Source organism: Drosophila tropicalis, unplaced genomic scaffold (genome assembly GCF_018151085.1).
Source record: "Drosophila tropicalis isolate 14030-0801.00 unplaced genomic scaffold, ASM1815108v1 contig_1109, whole genome shotgun sequence".
Lineage (NCBI taxonomy): Eukaryota > Metazoa > Arthropoda > Insecta > Diptera > Drosophilidae > Drosophila > Drosophila tropicalis.
In genome coordinates, this window is record NW_027172477.1 from 96591 (window position 1) to 115863 (window position 19273).

General features: G+C 31.9%; 1 protein-coding gene across 18 annotated transcripts in view; it reads left to right on the top strand.

The window, feature by feature from the left end:
- The window catches only part of pHCl-1 (pH-sensitive chloride channel 1), a 61920-nt gene extending 43898 nt beyond the window's left edge, over positions 1–18022 (top strand). For 7 of the 18 annotated variants that reach the window (XM_068286339.1, XM_068286297.1, XM_068286377.1 and 4 more), the window contains 5 exons: positions 3706–3920; positions 6310–6360; positions 11179–11868; positions 15736–15852; positions 16767–18022. In XM_068286339.1, the coding sequence (XP_068142440.1) occupies positions 3706–3920; positions 6310–6360; positions 11179–11868; positions 15736–15852; positions 16767–16913 (1220 nt within the window). In that variant the 3' untranslated portion in view covers positions 16914–18022. Of the gene's footprint in view, positions 1–545; positions 699–3705; positions 3921–6309; positions 6361–11178; positions 11869–15735; positions 15853–16766 lie in introns of all 18 variants that reach the window. The other 11 variants (XM_068286331.1, XM_068286384.1, XM_068286355.1 and 8 more) reach the window with 6 other exon arrangements.
- The last annotated feature ends 1251 nt before the right edge of the window (positions 18023–19273 follow it).

The window sequence follows — 19273 nt, forward strand, 5'->3', positions numbered from 1 at the left end:
TCAATTTTATTACATTTTTTAGTTAATATTTTTAAATTTTACTTTCTGTTCCTTCCTAGGACAATAAAAGGTCTAGTTGAGTCCAAAAGCCAATTTAGTGTCTAGGCTTAGGCTATTAGGTTTAGGCTTCTCTATAAGAACAAATATAAACCAAAACAAAAAGAATTACGGAAGCAAAATTTCGGCACACCGATATTTCTATATACCCTTGCAGTTATCTAACTTGTCATAATCAATTCGTGTTCAAGGTTTTCGAAAAATACTTTTGTCCGATATATCGTGTGATATAGAATAGAACCTACAGCACTTGGACAACTGTCTGCTGGCTAGTGTTTAGCTCCATTCCGTTTAAATCAAAAAATATGTGTATGAAATCGTTTCTTATGACATATTTATCGATTAGTGCTTGCATCATCTGCAAGGGTATTGGAATTCATTAAATCGTCTATCTGTAAATGTGTGTGTTCTTTTGCGTATGTTGTATGTAAAAGCGTTTTGATGATAATTGAGCCTTTGTGGCCCACCTCCCCACCCCACTATTTAAGGTAATTACAGTTGCCTACAGGTCGAGTTGACATTTACCCGTGATCGTGCATATTATTTTACAACCGTTTTCATACCTGGCATTATATTGGTCACCTCGTCGTTTATCACATTTTGGCTGGAATGGAATGCAGTGCCAGCCCGGGTAATGATCGGTACGTAAAACCACAAAAAAATAAACAACAACAACAACAAACAAAAAAAAAAAAAATGAATAAATAAATAAGAATAATACCAACCAAGAAAAAAGAAAATAAAAAGAAAACAAAGAAAAAAAAATATAATAAGTTAAAAAGAAAAATTCAGTTTACCAAATCAAAACAAATTCTTAGTCTTCCAATTAAATTTAGGCGCGTTGAGCAGTTTTAGTAAGTTTTAGTCTTAATCAAAATTAAAGCAACAAAACAAAATATTAATAATTTCATAACTAATTGGCAAATTCTTTTAGATTTTCAAATGTCTTTTGTTTAAATAGGTCCATTATTCGTTCATATTCATGCTAACAATCATTTAAAGATATACAAATATATATACATATATATAGATGTATATATGTATCTGTATATGTGAATTGTTCAGCTAGGCGCTAGATTTGACAGTTCTTTATTTAAATTTTGTATACTTTATCATTTGATTTCCTCTAATGTTATTTGCACTCTCTTTCGATTCTTGCATGAACTCTATTAACTCTAAGTATTTACCCTTAAGATTTTTCCTTTTACTTTAACCTGAACTGAGAAAATGCCTTAATTAAAGCTTCGTATGGATATGACCTAAAGCACTTAATATACTTATATTTACTTTCAATTATTTAGTACCTACTATAATTATGATTTTCTTCAAAGAGGGAATCATTATAAGCAATGTAATTGTTACTGATTGAGATAATTTCAAACTAAGTATTAGAACTTGTTTCCAAATCATTTGTTTTCATCAAACATCTACTTCCTGTGTTCTCGAATCGAATTGAATAAATGAACACAACCATTTAAGATCAATTTACATGTATTTTTCAATGTAGGCTAAATCTTTTATTAGAACCTTTTCTTTTTAACCATTTGCTGGTTGACTTCAAAACAACCGTTTCGAGCTGACACAAGAAACTAATGCAATTATAATGCTCTGCTTGGTCAAAAGTGAGGAAAAAACCCAAGACCAAGCATCAAATCCACCATACCAAAAACAAAAATAAAAGAGACAAGTAAATGTCAAACGAAACATCAAATGTCGTTGGCAGCTGCTGCAAGGACGACTCTGCTGGACAAAGACAGAGACATGGACTTTGCCCTGGTATTTATATTTGCCTTGCTGCTGCTGCTGCCACTGATGATGACGATGACGATGATGACGTGGAGAGTTGAAAACATCATACATGATGATTTATGCACAAGCCATATGGGCTACATAGACTAGGGCAAATACAGAGACAGAGAAAGCGAACCTTTTTGCAATATGATTCACTTTGAAGCTGAAAATTGAACTTTAAAAACTATGCATATATGCAATTTAAATAGTTTAGATCAAAAAGTTAGTCTGTTTAATGGGATTTGACATTTACCATTTGCATCGAAATGCAAATAGCAATCGCATTGTGCAACACCATCTGAATGACAGCAAACAGAAGATGCCATTTCGGTACGATGTCAATATGTGATGCGATGGCACTCTTTACATTTTCTTCTATTCTTAACTCGATTACTTAAATTGGGCAATTTAATTTTAGATGCGGACTTCAATTGGTGGATTTGCTCAATGTTTGTCAAGAAATTCGCATCTCTCGAATTTACTTGCGCTTTATTTTCCTTTTGCTATTTCTGCTTTTCCTGCTCCTGCTCCTGCACTCGAACCATGCATTTTCTTCTGCTTTCCCTGACGAAGCAGTTTTCTGCAGTTTGAGTGGTGTGCTGAGATTTCGTTTGCTAAATTGAAAATCGATGAGGGTCTGTGTTGCTGTTAGTCGTTTGGTTTGGATGGATGGTTGCAGCCAAACCAACTTAAATGCAATCCGAAAGACTAGTTCAATTTTGTTGCAGTCGTCAGTCGGTTAGGCAGAAAGGCAGGCAAGCTGGCAGGCAGCTAGAGCAAATTAGGCAAGAACTAATTAGGCAACTAAGATTGATTATGTTGTGTTTGCCTTGAATCCAGCTGGCTGGAAATCTTTATCCAATTGCAATCCCAAATCTCCACAAATTGCAACAGGCAACAGCATAACACGAATATGAATGGAGTCAGAAATTATCAAAACAAGAATGTACATACATATGTACATATTTTCTGGTTACAGTAAACTCCCAATCTTAAAGTCCACTACCTAACACAATAAGTTAGAAAGAACCTATCTGATTCAGCTTACAGAATAATCTATTTCTTGATGAGTATCGAAAACAAAATATGAGGAACTTGTGAAATATATTTCATCTTTAAATTGTTTGGAAACAAATCAATAAAAGGAAACAAGACATTTTGAAAGTCAACTCAATCGAAATTACATTGACTCAAAATCTTTATAGATTTTTAGTGAAACGTTTACAGTTTTCCCGAAACTTTTTTTCGCCTCCAAAAAAATTGAAAATAAAAACTTCATTTAAAACTGAATAAATTTCCATTGCACAAAAGAAAAACCGAAATAAAAACCTTAAATTTATGGAAAATCCAAAATCCTGAACAAAAATACCATCCAACAAATTGTCGTAGAATGTAATCATTTTAGTTGTTTAGCTTTTTACGCACTTTAATAATAATAATAATAATAATGCAATATAATGAAACTTAAATTGACCAACTTTTGTACATACTTAAAACAACAAGAACAACAAATGAAACTAATTGTAAACTCAACTTGAACACACACACACATACAAAATCACCTGGTTCCTTTGCCTACATATATGCCAGTGTACCAACTTTTATCCCTTGTATGTCCCAACTATACACACACACACACACACACACATTTACCTAAACTTATACACAATAGATCTTTATATATATATATATATATATATATACACATATATAAGGGTATACATTTATATGTATGTATATATGTATATGTATGTACGTTATTTCAGAGTCTAAGCGAAACATCCTAATGCAAACTTTTCTTCTCTTTCGTCAAAAATTGCAAAAAATCTGCATTCGATGTCCTTACACATGGCTCAGGCGTGACAACAATGTTGAATTTCTTCACTACCTCGAACGGTTTCCGCAGCACTCTGCCAGTTGTCTCCAATTTGACGGCAATGAACGTATGGGATGGTGTTTGTATGTGCTTCATCTATGCATCCTTGTTGGAATTTGTATGCGTCAATTATGTGGGCCGAAAGCGTCCATTGCACAATGTGGTCTATCGTCCGGGCGAGAATCCCGTAACACAGGTAAACACACGCGTACACATAGTGACGAACACAAACACTTTTACACAATCAAACACACATACATACATATATAAATATAACACAGCAAATGATTCAAACTTTGATATATGAATAAGACGAATAAAAACGGAAATGAACACATTAAAAAAAAAAAAACGACACTCTATAGTATACAACTCCAGCTCCAGTCATTGTGTTGCGTCTCTCTCTCTCTCTATCTCTATCAATCTATCTATCTATACCTCGCTCTCTCTTTCTCTATCTCTCTATCTGTCTCTCTAAATATATATAAACATATATATATATATATGTATCCCTATCTAAGTCTGTACTATTGTTAATTGTCCTTTCAAAAAATTATTAAATATTCATTTCCATTTACTATTTCCGTTTCTTTTTCGACTTTTCATTTTCATTTGTATTTCTTTTTGGTTTTTTAGTCAAGAAAATTGCTCGAAGCTCACTTTATGTTTAAACTATTTCTTTCACCCTCCCCCTGCCCGTGTGTTCTCCTCTCATTTTTAGCATTTTGTCAAAAACAAGTAAAGAAAAGCGCATATTTATATATATTTATTGTGTGTTTCCTCTCCTCCAACCTTGCCACCACCTAGTCTCGCAATTTCCCGTCCTTGCTCCCTAAACTGTCCGTATGAAATATCTTAAAAAAAAAAAAAAATAAACAAAATACCAAATATATTTAAATAAAATATTGAAAACTTTTTGATCCAATTTGTTTTTTGTGTTGTATGTGTATATTAATTGTTGCTAATTTGTTTGCTTTTCTTTTTTTCGGCATTTTGTTGGTTTTTCTTTCTTTTGTTTTGTTTGATTTGATATTTATATTTTAAACCTGGTTTTCCCCCTTTTTTATATATATATATACACACACACACAAATACACACACTTAGATATATATATAAATATATATATCAAATATAAATGTTGTATTATACAAAATGAAAAAAAAAAACATAAAATATAAAAAAAAAACCAACCAGCAATAGTAACAAAACAAAAAAAAACAAAAGGGCAAAATGAAAAATTTTCTCTTTTTATACAAACATGAATTTCACACAAAATGTTCCTTTTATTTTGTTTGTTTTTTATTTTTAATTTCAATATTAAATTTAACATTAATTAGAATTAAAATTGATGCGTTTTGACATGCCCGTGTGTGGTAGGTAGGTAAATTCTAAATTCAACCGAAAACTCAACAAAATTAAAATCAAAAACAAGGAACTTTCAAATATTTTTTTATAAGTGGATTTTTGCATGTTCAGCTCCTTAACCCCTCGATGTGGCTGTGTACAAAAGAGAAGCAAGAACATTTAACCCCAGTTCGTTTCGATGGAACAAACATTCAAAATGTGGCATGTTCTATAATTTTGTTGTTTTAACAATGTTAATCAAATCAGTTGCAGTTCTTTCACACTCGAATCCTTTAGAAACCAAAGCATTTTTACCCAAACCACGAACGAACTTCGGCTTAGCCGATGTGTTCACATCTTTGCCATGTTTCAACGGAACATTTACATATTTTATGAAAAAGTAAATGTACTTTAATTTATAAATAAAAAAAAAATTTAATTTTTCAAGTTAACTTTAAAAAACAAAACTCAGCAAGGATATGACTGAAAAAAAACGGAAGTATTGATGTAAAACGATAAAAATTGGCCCCCAAAAGTTTGCAATGAACTGCAAAAGTATTCATTAACTTCAATTAATAACTAAGGGCCCAACTATGTCCCTTAAAGTATGCAACATGCTGGAAAAGTATTCATTAATTGCAAGACATTTGTAAACTTAAAATTATTTTAAAGCCAAGTTTGCTTTGACGATTTTCTTTTGTATCAATGTAATATTCCAAAACAATAAAACAATCTTTAAGCTGCTTATTGCACACTTTTGGGAGCAAATTTCTCTCACCCAATGATGCGACTGCATTTTACATTCTTCAAGGGACGAATTTCCTTCTTTCCTTTATCCGCTACTGCAGAAACTTCATTAAAATATGACCCATAGAACGATAATTTTATTTTTATTAAGTAGTCTTTAACTTTTTTTAAAATAAACTCCATTCCTTAGATTAAAATTGGCTTAGAAGGAAATTAAAAAAAAAACGGAAAACGCAAAAACAGCGTTAAAAAAAAACAAGACCTCGAACATTATTCCCAATTTTTGTGATAAGAACAAATAACGCAAATTTCAATTTTCTAGCCACTAAACGTAAGATGAAATAAACAAAAAAATTTCAAAAAATCCAGAAGCCAAGAACCAGAAAGAAATCCCCAAGCTAAAAGAAAAAACCCAAAGAATACCCCCCAAAACAAAAACCAAAACTTAAAGTGTGTTTTGAGTATGAACATTATTTTGTGTACATTTTTGCAGCGTCTTCCAGCGGTCTTAAGCAGGATCGGAGTAATTCTTGCAAGTCCTTTGGTAAGCTATCAACCACAAACTCATGCACCCAACCCAGCTAATCCAACCAACCAACCAACCAACCAGCCAATCGAACACTCTAAACACCCTGTTTGTTCCTACACTTCCGCTCACAAGTGCCCCACAAAAGTCAACCATCCTCCCACCCCCACCCAATCAGCAACAACATCATCTTCACCATCCCTCCAACACCAACGCCTCCCCATCTCCATCTCACCCTTTACCAAAGCCCCTAAAAAAATATTTTTAAAAAACTCAGCAAAAAAGCAACAAAAAATATACTAAAAATGGCATGTGAATTTCGCTTTGATACAAAAGAAAATGCATTGAAACTTTTCCTTTGGGTTTTGGTATTTGTTTTCCCCCTTCTTTTTCCTTTTAATTTTCTTATTTATGTTTTAGTTTATTTTTTTTTTTTTTTTGGTTTTGTTTTTTTTTGTTTTAACCGAAATTAGAAAAATATATATACATACGATTCAAATAATATTTCAATTAAGAATTTTTTTCTTATCAAGTAGACGCACTCGCTTTAAATGTGTATAATTTCATATAAATATACATACATACATATATGTATATATATTATATATATATATATAATCTCTAATATATATATATATATACAAAAGTATATATAAATTTAATGTTTTAATTAACGTTTTTTTTTTTAGTATTTTATAATTTGATTTCTGTGTTTTCTTGTTCTTTTTGTGTTTCATCATTTGTACCATAGCAACAAAACAACATCCGGAATCTCACTTCGGTCCACCGAAGTTTTTATACCCTTGCAGATCTATTGCAATAATCGTTTAATACTTATAATTTATAGCTTTTATATACATTCGAATCGATTAAATGTGAAAATAAAGGTAGTACTAGAGATGGCAACCCATCGATAGAAGTCCCATTCGATATTCTCGATAGTTCAAGGAAAAAAATCCCATACGATCGACATTATCTCTGAAATTTGTTCTTCTTTGATGGTAAAAAACATTCAAATATTTTACAGATGTTTACTAAATATACAAAATTTAGTTAAACAAAAATTATACTCGATCAACATTTGATTCATTTATTGAATAAACAGAACTATAACTTTAACAGTATGTTGAGATCTAATGAACTTACGCTTCTTAAAAGCTACAAAGAATTTTGAATTTTGAAAACTAAATAATTTAGTTTTCTTGAAAAACCAAACTAAAACCAAACAAAACTTAATCAACCCAGGCATAATATTGCCACATTTTCAAAAAAAAAAACATGACTATCGATAGTCAAAAAAATCTTGATTTGCAATCGATAGTTTGCCAGCTTTACCTAATAGAAAAGGGACTATTTGGCGCGTTATATAGCACACCAATTCGATAAAATCGTAAAATGATAAGTTTAAATTTTATTGATTAACTTGGCCACATCAATGTATGATTAGCTATTTAAAAAAAATGTTTATTTCACATCCAAAAATTATTTTTTTTAATAAGAAATGATTTTAACAAAAATTATAGGTATGTTGAATTTCGAAGTTAGAAATTTGACATAAAACAGAAGAGTCCGATATAAATAAAAGTTCACTTACAAAATGAACTCAAATACATCTAAAAATACAAATTTGTATTTAGTTTTTTACATTTTGTTATTGCCAAAACGCAAAATCGATAAAATACCAAATCTAATAGATGCTAAAGTAGTTTCATAATCTAAAGAACATTTTTTTCTCAATATTAAATCAAATTTTATATTGCGATTCAGTTAAGTATATCCATTTAAATCCATGATAAGCCCTAACTATGCTTCTGCAAGATTATAATTAATTAACAACAATAATGACAACAACAACAACATAACAAGTATAAGCAGCAGCATCCACCACAACAGCAACAAAGACAACAACAAGCACAAGATATCGCAAAATATGCAAACAATTCTAAAAAATAAAAACAAAAAGTATCCAACTCAAACGGGAAAACAAAAAAAAAATATAAAATAAATAAATGGAAATTCGTTCAAATATTTATATATGAAACACACTTTAAGGTCTCTCACTTACAATTGGGAAAAATGTTACGAACCGCAAAATATGGAAAACAAATCAAATTACAGCCCCAATTTATACATATATATATATCTATATATATGTTTATAGTATATATATGTATATTCTCCCTCTTTCTCTCTCTCTCTCTCTCTTTCGCTCTCTTCAAACAACAATCAACAACAAGAAAAAAAATATATATATGCTATTTAAATCAAATTAAATTTTCATTTAAATTATAAATGAACTTTTTTCTGTTCATTTTTGTTTGTTTGTTCTGTGTGCCCAAAAATTTAGTTAAGTTTACTATTGATTTACTCACACACACACACACACACACAGTTGCACACATAAGCGCAACACACACACGCACTCACACACACACACACAAGAAGAAGAAGAAACCTTACCGGAAATAATGGCCGCCATAATTTATGGTATTTTTAGTACTAACAAAATGTAGTTGATTTGTTTTTTTGTTTGTTTTTTTTTTTTTTTTTTTGTTTGTTATACTGTTTTATTGCCTGAAAACTTTTGAGGCCTTTTTGGTTTTTTTTTTTTTTGTTCTATTTGCTTCAGTTTTGTTTTGGTTGTGCATTTTGTCTATTTTTTGGTGACTATTTTTTGTTTTTTGGGTTTTATCGAACACAGAGAAATACAGCAAACAATAGCAACAATTACAACTTTTCAGTATTGGTAACTTGTGCAACTGTATTTGTTATTGCCTATGCTTAAATGTATTTAGTTATGTTTGTGTGTTTGAGTGTCTATCCGTGTGTGCCTGTGTGTGTTAGCTTCTTAGTGTGTAGAAGTTGGCTTTCTTTGAACGCAAAAGCAAACACTAGATCTTTGTATGTACCGTTTGCCTCATGCTTAATCTAAAAATAGTAGTTCGCTAGTCCTAGACATAAGAATAAATCAATTTTTTAATTTTATAGTTTCAGTATTAATAAACAGATTGATATTATGGGGGGACTTGACCAAGAATTAGAAAGTCAGACTAAATACACGATCTCACATGAACAATTTATCAGCAAATACAAAAAAAACGTTGGGTCGGGCTAACTACAGTCTTCCCTTGACTGCTGGACTTACACAGGAACGACCTTGGCTATATTATAAAATATGTATGTACATATATACATATATGTATATAGATATCTTAAACGATTGGAGATACTTTCTATTAATTATTAAATTAATATACCTTCTTTTTAAGGGTATATACAGTTGGGAACTTAAAAATAGCACCACTTGCTGAGGTAATGTGTTCAAAGGGTTCCCAAACTTATTTTATGGTTCAAGGAACATGTGAATATGTTTTTGAACGTAAAATATTTTTTAATATTGGAAGCAAAAAAAATTCTATCAATATCCAACGTTTTCAAAGATTTTTATAAAACTTCTTGATATACTAAAAAAATACCCGAAACTAAAAATAGCACAACTTGTTAAATATTCACATAAAATTAAAAAATAAAGACATAAAACAAAATTAATTAATAAGTTATGATTAGATACTCAAAATATTATTAAATTATGAACTAAAGTGGAGGCTTTCTTCGGCTGGAATCTTTTGAATTGTTCTTCCGAAGGTAATTGCAACTACTTTGGACCCTAGTTTGGGTGTTGAAGTCCTTTTTAAGATCTGTTACAGCCTTAAAAGAATCCTTATTGCTCTCTCGCATTAAGGGATCAACTTCTTGCTGCTTCAGTTTTGGCTTTCGTCTGCGAGTTAAAGGCTTCTGTTTCAAATTGATCGCAGTTCGGATCATTCTGTTGGAAGTACCAACCAGTTTTCCATCTTCACGATACGATTTTTCCTCCAAAACCTGGTTTTGGATGACGTTTCGGGGCAGTGTTTTCCCGGACCTATTATATTAAAAAGTTTTGGATTTTTTTAGTGCTGGTGCTTTTAAAATTGACTATGAACCAGGGACTGTTAAATATGTGTTTTTTACTATGCAATTCTGCGAAATATAACGGTATTTTGCAAAATACTACAAGTGGTGCTATTTTTAGTTTCGGGTATTTTTTGAGCATATCATGAAGTTTTGTAAAAAACTTTTAAAACGTTGGATATTGATAGTTTTTTTTTTTTTTTGCTTCCATTACTAGGAAATATTCTAAGTTCAAAAACATATTCCCATGTTCCTTGAACCTTAAAATAAGTCTGGGAATCCTTTGAACACTTTGGGCAGATGGTAAATGCTCTGATTTAGTCAATAAACAAATAGAGAATAGTGAAAATGAATCGAATTTGATAGCCTAGTCAAATGCTCTAAGAAATCAAAAAAAAAATTAGTTTCAAAGGCTAATTTTAATTTAAGAAACACTTATTATTTTACATGAATCGAATGCCAAAGCTTTTTTGTTTGAATAATGGTAAAACAAACCGTGACAAACAACTAAGGCTGAGATTTGTGTAAAGTGAGTTATAATCAAGCTTAGATTTGGACTTGTCAACTAAAGCGAATGTGTTTACTAAACAATTATATAAATATCCCTGCGAATGATCAACCATCACTTGTGTACAATTGCAAATTGTTTAACCTGAAACTTAAAAGCAAATCTACAATTATCACAAATGTATACAGAATCCTAACTAAAAACTCCTGTGTATCTTTCTCAACATTATCTCTCTCTCAATCAATCAACCAATCCCTCAAAAATCTAAAGTAAAAACAAACCCACCAACTGTCCCAAACCAACAAACCATCAACAACAAAAACAACAAATAGGAAATAATCGAATGAGAATTTCATGCTGATTTGTCGTTCGAAAAGGCAAGCGCTGGAGCCACACCGGCCATGTCAACAATGACCCACACCCCAGCAACAGCTGGATCGGCAACGCCACGTTTGCAACCCGATACGGAGGACTTTTTTGGCGGCGGCGGCGGTGCTGGTATGCGTTGGCAGGAGGCCCACGGTGGCATCATCGGTGCAGCCGTACAAAATCTACGTGCCCGTTCGATAAAACGGAAAGCGGCTGCTCGAACTCCATCCACTTCCACATCGCCCACAGGTGGCAAATCTGCGATTATTGCCGAGCACATTTATGAGGAGCCCACCACGACGGCTACCCGTGTGAAATTTAAAGATGAACAGCGTTTGGATGTGAATCCAGACCAGGAGAGTGAGTCAACGATGGCATTGCGCCGTTCGGTGGCCACAAGTACACCCGCTCTCGTCATGGTACGCATCGAAAGCGAAACATCCACCAAAGGGGAGCAGGGAAGCGATGAAACCCACGATATGGAAATGACCGAACGTCAGCGATTGCATCAGCAAGAGCAGCAATTGCCATTAAAACCACCGCGTAAAAAATCATCGCGCTCCAATTCACCGGCTTCCGTTTATGCGGAAACCTGTGTTATTACCGGACCCGGCTCCGGTTCTGGTACCGACATCGGCATTGGTATTGCCACCAGCATCACCAGCACCCTGCTGAAAGAGTCAGCAGCTATCGAAACTGTGAGTAATGGACATGAAGCTACCAAAAAAACATAAGTCCTGCCCCCTTGTTTTTGTTCTTTCATTTTTGTCGTCGTCGTCGTCGTCATCGTCGTCGCCGTCGCCTACGTCTACTAACCAATAACAATTGTAAAATAACACAAACAAAGTTTTGCCAAAGAAAATCCTCAAAAAGTTTATTGCCTGCGGTTATTTTGATTGCAATTTGCCAAACAAACACAAAAACTTTTTACCCCCTTACAACTTGCAATCGAACTTTAAATGAAAGACTAACAATGAGTTAACTGCATTAAGGCGCACTTACCCAACCTGTACCCAATTGTAATCCCACAAAAAAACCCCCCAACTCAGATTTTAAAGTGCGCGTCTGGAAAAAAGAGAAGTTAATTCTTAGGCAATTAGCATAACATTTGGTGTGGACAATTAAAATTTGAGCTCAAATCTTTATCAATGAGATTGTTGCTACTTAAAAGTATTACCCAATCAAATTATCACCTTTTAAGCATTTCGCCAAAAAAAGTTTCATATAGTAAATAGATTAACATTTTTGGATAATTCGTTTTGAACAGACTGAACATCCTCCCATTTCTGATTCTCTACTTTTGGTTAATTAGTCTGAAAATCTTGTTTTCTTTTTTCTGAATTTATGAGCTCGATTTGTCTTGTGTCCTTTGTTTTTTTTTTTTTGTAAGAGGCAATGCGATAATTTCGCATAGCAACAAAGAAGTTACCTTAAGCCCAAAAGTATGCTACAAAATAGGGCTTCAAGCGTTTGGTGTGTATTTTTGTTGCTCATTGCAATTAGTCAGGATAACAAAAGTGCAGAGAGTAAGCTCAAATTTGGCTGTCAGTTATGCATTCTACACACACACACACACACAATCACACACAGAGATAGTCAGAGAGGCACACACACAGACACACTCACATGGCGTCATAGAGAAAATACACCCGCAAACACTTGCGAAATTCCCCAAAGGATTCTTCTTGCTGGCTTATGAAAATCCCCTGGCAGAATATTTCAGGCAATTATGACGCATGTACCAGAAACGTAATGTCTTCCTCCATCATTTTGTTTGTTTGTGTTTCATTTTCGCTGGCTCGTTGCTGATTGTTGGTTGTTGGCTGCTCGCTGCTCTCTGCTCGCTACTCGCAGTCGCACTCTGGCTCATTACTGTATTTTCCACTTTTCCGGGGCCATTCATGAATAATTATGTTGTTGTCCTGTTGTGGCAGAGTTGTCCGCCATCCGTGCCGTGTGTCCCAGCCCAGCTCTCCTGTGTGCTGTGTGTTCCTCACCATCAGATTATTTACCTGAGGCGCCTGGGCAACCGGAATGGTTGGTAAGGACTACAGCAGGCGCCAATTTAAACGCATACAACATTTTTAATTTACATGTTAATGGGCGCAAAAACATTTTTGCCATTTTTCGCCATTTTCGAAGGGTTTCTTTTCACCCCACCGCACCCCACTGGTAGAGGATTCTTCGCTGCACTGCTTCGTGCTCATTTTCCATCTCCCTCTATCTTTCTCGTGGTAACTGCTGTCTCTATCTCTTCTCCTTTTCGCTGTCGGAAGTGCCACAGAATGGTCTTTCATCACGCCCCGTTTGAATTTGTTTGTTTCTGTTTTACATTTTCGTTGTTTTTCTCTTATTTTTTTTCGTTGTTGAAGAGCGGCGTTACGGCTATCTTGCTGCAAGCGGATGTCATTCTGATAGTTTTATTTTTTGCAAGATATTTTAATGATTTATGTAGTTGCAATTGGAGCGTTGAGATAAGTTGATTTGTGTGACACTTGGTGCAAACAGAAATCGAAAACCGACAAGGACGACAAACATCCAAGGTGAATGAAATGCCAAGAGTGTTGTCAAAAATACTGAAATAATACTCGGATCAAAGCATTTGTGCTAATTTATGGAGGTGAACTATAAATAAAAAGTAATCTGACTAGCTTTATCTGACTAGGAATTCAATTCCTCATCTCCTTTTTTTTATCAATTACTCAATTTAAATGACATAAGCTTTTAAATTATACCATCTAATAAAATCAACTGTGATCATTAGGTTATTTCATTTGAAATAAATGCAGTTATTGTCAATTTATTTGGAACTTCATATAATTTTCAGTGCACTTCTTCTTATTAAATTAGCTAATAAATCTTATCAGGCACTTGCACAAAAGTCAGCAAGTTTATCTAAATGCATTTTGTACCCGGCTGGATATCTAGTCTAGTCGTCGACTGTCAGCCAACACAAACTGTACTTTGTGTGTACGTGATCCTGTTGTAGGTGTAATAAATTGTAGCATACTTTTGAGCGTTTGCAGCTAATTTCTCTTCCTTTCTGTGGAGCATTCCCTGCGGACTATTTATAACATTTGTGTGTGTGTGTGTGTGTGTGTGTCCGTTTGTGTGTTGAAAAATTGCAACTCATTTTAAAGTTAATTATATAGATAAGACACCGTAGGCACTTCAAGTGGCGATTATGTGGAATAGTAAAGGTTAACCATTAATTATATATATTTAATATTCAAATATGGGTAATTTGATGAGAAACTGCAATTCGTTATACACTGTAACTTATTCTTACTAATTTAAACATTTATTTGTCTTAATAAATCGTATTTATCCCATCCAAAAGCCTGTAAAATAAAACTAAGCTTTTTGTGGTGTCAACTGTACCTAATATCTAAGCACGCTATATATGCCTATTTATAGAGACATATACACACACCCATACAAAACGAAGCTTTGAACCACCTGGCCACCTAATACCGAATCGTTTTAATATGTATATACACATTGTTATGTAGTTAATCATTCATAATTCATTGCCCAAATTCAATTACCAATCAACATTTTGTTGTTGTTATTTGCATAGATTTGAGTTTCGTTTATTTATTTTTTTGTTTTGGTTGGTTTTTTCCATTTTTGTCGGTTTTTCACTTTGAAAACACGAAAGCTGGAAAACGCCCGTTTTACACATTTCAATATCGAACAGTGTTGGAACACAAAATGAAAATATGATTTCCATTTCACATAGCAAAATTCTCATGCCATTATCTCTCGCTCTCGTGTTCTCTCTCTATCTCATTTATACCAAAAGAAAACTAAACAAAAACTAACAAAAGAGCTTACAAAAATAAATTAATATATATCTATATATAAAATAACTAACTATTTTATGTGCAAAAGAAAAGAATATTACACTAGAACCACCAAGAAAACTTTTGTGAATCTAATAATTACAAATTTTCTTCAACATTTTCTTTTCTAAATTTAATGCCGCTCATTTGATATTATTCAAAATTTTCAAATAAACAGCCCGTAAGTACAACAACAACAACAAAAACAGCAACAAATCAAGCAAAGAAAAGAATTTCGGAAATATTTTCACAGTTCTAAAGAAAAGTTTGACTGATCTTGAAATTTGGCTTTAGCTTTTGTAGTGATTTCTTTCGTGCTGCCGCTTTTAATAAAAACCAAAAATTCTTCAAATTTCACACTCTTATTTGTAATTATTTTAATACAATAATATTTTTGTCAACTTTTTGTCTATTAATTTCCATTAGCCATTTGAATGCCTTTTGCTTTTATCCTAAAATGCAAACGAACTAATAATGTTTCATGTTTCTTTTGTTTGTCTTGTTGTATATGAGTGTGTCTGTGTGTGCGTGTGTGTGTGGATGTGTGTGTCAGCGTATATTGTTATTTGCGTGTAAATAATTTCGTTCTTTTTTCCTTCTCTCTTAACTAAATACCTTTAAAAAACCTAATAAAAAAAAAAAATACCAAACCAAACCAAACCAATGTAAATCGAATTGAAACTAACGCAAAAGTTTTTTAAATTTACCGCCATCTATCAGGGCGAAAAGCGACGCGATGCCGGGGCAACAAATGAAATAGTGGCATGCACCACCTGCGGCGGCGGCAGCAACAACAGTCCGTGCACCCATTCGGCCAACAATGGTTGTGCCACAGAGGTAAAGTAAATGGAACATCAAGTATCGAAAAAATAAGTATCTGCAACGTTTGACTCTGAAGTATAAAGAATACCTTTTAGTGTTTATCAATAGATTTGGCAAAGCTTTATGTATATAGTAAAAACATAACTTTTTAACTAAGAAAATCCAAGTGTAACAGCAGTTTTTTTTAACACTTTCCAACATTCATTCGCGATTTAAAAAAAATCGAATTTGTTGTTTGATCCATTTTTGACCATGTATCGCAAAAGTGCTAGTATTTATTAAAATAGTCGTTATGTGCAAAACTAAAATAGTTATTTTCAGGTTTTTATAATGATATCACATGGAAATGTTTGTATATATAAAATGTATACGTAGTTAGATGTTACAAAAAGAAAGGGAACAGATTTTAAATTGTCCTTCATGGAATGAAAATCTTAAAAACAATCAATTTACTTAAAAGATAACACAGTCCAAAAATTTAATTTTCGAAATAATTAGAGTACAAGCATTTGGGAAATTTATTTCAATTAATAGAAAACAAAAATAATGAACAAGTAATTAATAAATACTGCTCAATTCCATTTCGATTAGTATCACAGTTTGCCCTTTTAAATACCTGGTTGCTTCCTTACAATAAATAAAGTAAATTAAAGTAAAGATGATATTTATTCACCTAAATATATTGTCTTCAACAAATTGAAGAATAGTAAATAAATTTGAGAAAGGTGTAAAAAGTAAAAGTGTTAATGAGAAAATTAAAATTACGAGAAAAAGACTTGTCTATCTATATACTATAAGATTGATTCAAAAATTGTCTTTACTTGTAGTCAAACGTTAAAGTCAACTTGTTTTTTTCTTTCAACAATTAAACTTAATTCTAAAGTTATTTTCAACATTCTGAACTGAATTTTTTTCAATTTCTGTTACAGACTTGTTTCGTTCAGGTGCGAAAGAAAGAGCCACCTCATCCGATTCGTGTGGCCAAGACGATTGATGTCATTGCTAGAATTACATTTCCAACTGCTTATGCCATATTTCTCATATTCTTCTTTGTACACTATAAAGGATTTTCGTAAAATTAAGCATACACACTCTCACACACACACACACACACACACAACACCCAGAGACCCAATCTCACAAAGCGCTAAATAAAACAACAACCAAATTAAGTAACACAAAAAAGAAACTTAAGAAATAAAAACAAAAATGATACGCAAAAATGTCATAAACAACAACAAAAACCAAAGAAAAAAGAACGAAATAAGCAAAAAAGAAACTCGTTTAATCATTTAATTTTAATGTAACAAAGGGAAACACAAAGTAATTTAATTAATTCAAAGTGATAAATATTTATGCAAAAACAAAAAACAAAAATATATTAGTTTAAAACTGAGTTGTTAACAAAACCTAAAACAAATGAGGAACACCAACACAACCACACACACACAGACATACACAGACACAGAGAAAAAGTTGTTAAACAAAAATGAAGAATACAAAAACATTTTCGACTGCCTTTTTTTTTTTTTAAATAGAAAAATTTTAATTAGAACAAACAAAATGAAAACCAAAAAACCAAAAAAAAAACTTTGCAATTTTTTTGCATATGCTCGAAAATGCATTAGTTAAACGAAAAGGAAAAATGTAAAATAATATACATATATAAAATTTAAAACTTATGCTGAAAGTACCAAAAATAAAAACTTTAAACAAAATATATGTAAATCACACAAAAGACAAAAGAAATCTTTAAAACAGCTTTAAAGCTTTACCTATGGCGTAGTCACAACAAAAAAAAATACCAAGAAAATGCAACAAAAAAAATGCAAAATAAACAAAACAAAAAATCCAAAAACTATAAACAAACATATTTATACATACACAACATACACACATAATGCATATACATATGTATATTTACAACAATTCTAGTCAAGTTTTTGTTCAATTCAAATTAGTTCAAATTTGCCTCCGCATATGTCGAAAAATACAAAAAACGCAAAACAAAACAAAAATCGCAAACAAACAACCAACTAAAAACCATAAATCAACGAGGAAATTGTTATTCATTTGAAATCAGCATTCACTATATACATAATATTGAAATTTATATTTGCTTTATATATTCATTTTCATTGTTTTTCTTTCAATAAATGTTTGATTTTCTATGCGTTACAAGGGATTTTCTATTTTTTTGTTTTATTTTTTTACCTCAAATACTTTAAAACGAACCAAAAACCAGTTATAATTATATTACATTAAATTGTTTAAATAAAATCAGGCTAGTTGGGGTTTTCCAAATTCGCCTTATGTAATTCTAGATGCAATGTAGAAAGCTGTAGGATCACACTTTATAGAATGTTAACCATCTTGTTAACCAGATCCTAAGGCCAATATATCGAGGATTTCTTTCATAGATAAACAAATGATAAATGAAATCGAAAACTGATTAAGCGGCAATGAAAAGCTAATTTAAGTAGACAAATCGAACGCGGTTCTAAAAATAATTTCACCCTAAATTCAATCAATTTCATGATAATTTTAATGAATTAGCAAATTTTAGCTTCGTATTAGTTAAAAACAACCATCGAAACCATCGTCAAACATTGTTTAATTCGTTCCCTTCTTGTTAAGAGCCAGTTTAAAATGGGAACGGTTTTTTTTTTTCATGGTTTGGAGTTTCGTTAATGGCATGACTTATTTCATTTATGCCCAAAAGTAGGCTATGGCAAAACTAACAAAACAACTTGATAAATCAAAAGATTTCAAAACGAAAGTAGAACCAACATAAATATATTTGTAATCCAACTTATTTTGCTAAAAACCTTTAAAAACCAAAAAGAAAATAAAAAAAGAGAAGACACAAAAACCAAAAATAATACTGACAAATACGAAAAGTAATAATTGTTAATCAACTTTATCATATTTGATATGCCTTTAAAGTGTTTAGTTAAACGTTTCGAGTACACTTTAGTCTTGACTTTTCAGTTTGTGTTTGCGTTTCGTAGCAGCAGGAATTGGATAAACTACATTTTCTTAATATACATATCAAAGTTATAATAGAAAACTAAATCTCTTAAACAAAAATAAAACAAAGATATATATACTTAAATATATATACATTAAATGTAGCCTAACTATAAAGCATTTGCCAAGCCCCACACACCCAATCAAACCCATCACACTTACATACACACACACACACAACAGCCATGTATTTTAGATAAAATTTATGTCCCTGCAAGATAAAAGGAATTCTAAAAAAAAAAAAAACCATTGCCTAAAATAAAGCACAACTAACTAAAACTCTAAAACCCAAAAGAAAAAAAAAATTAAAACCTTGTGATAACCAAAAACGAAAAAAATTTAAACTAAAAGCATAAAAAAATATAAGAAAATTTAACTCTAATTTATTGAGAGCAGGTTAATGAGG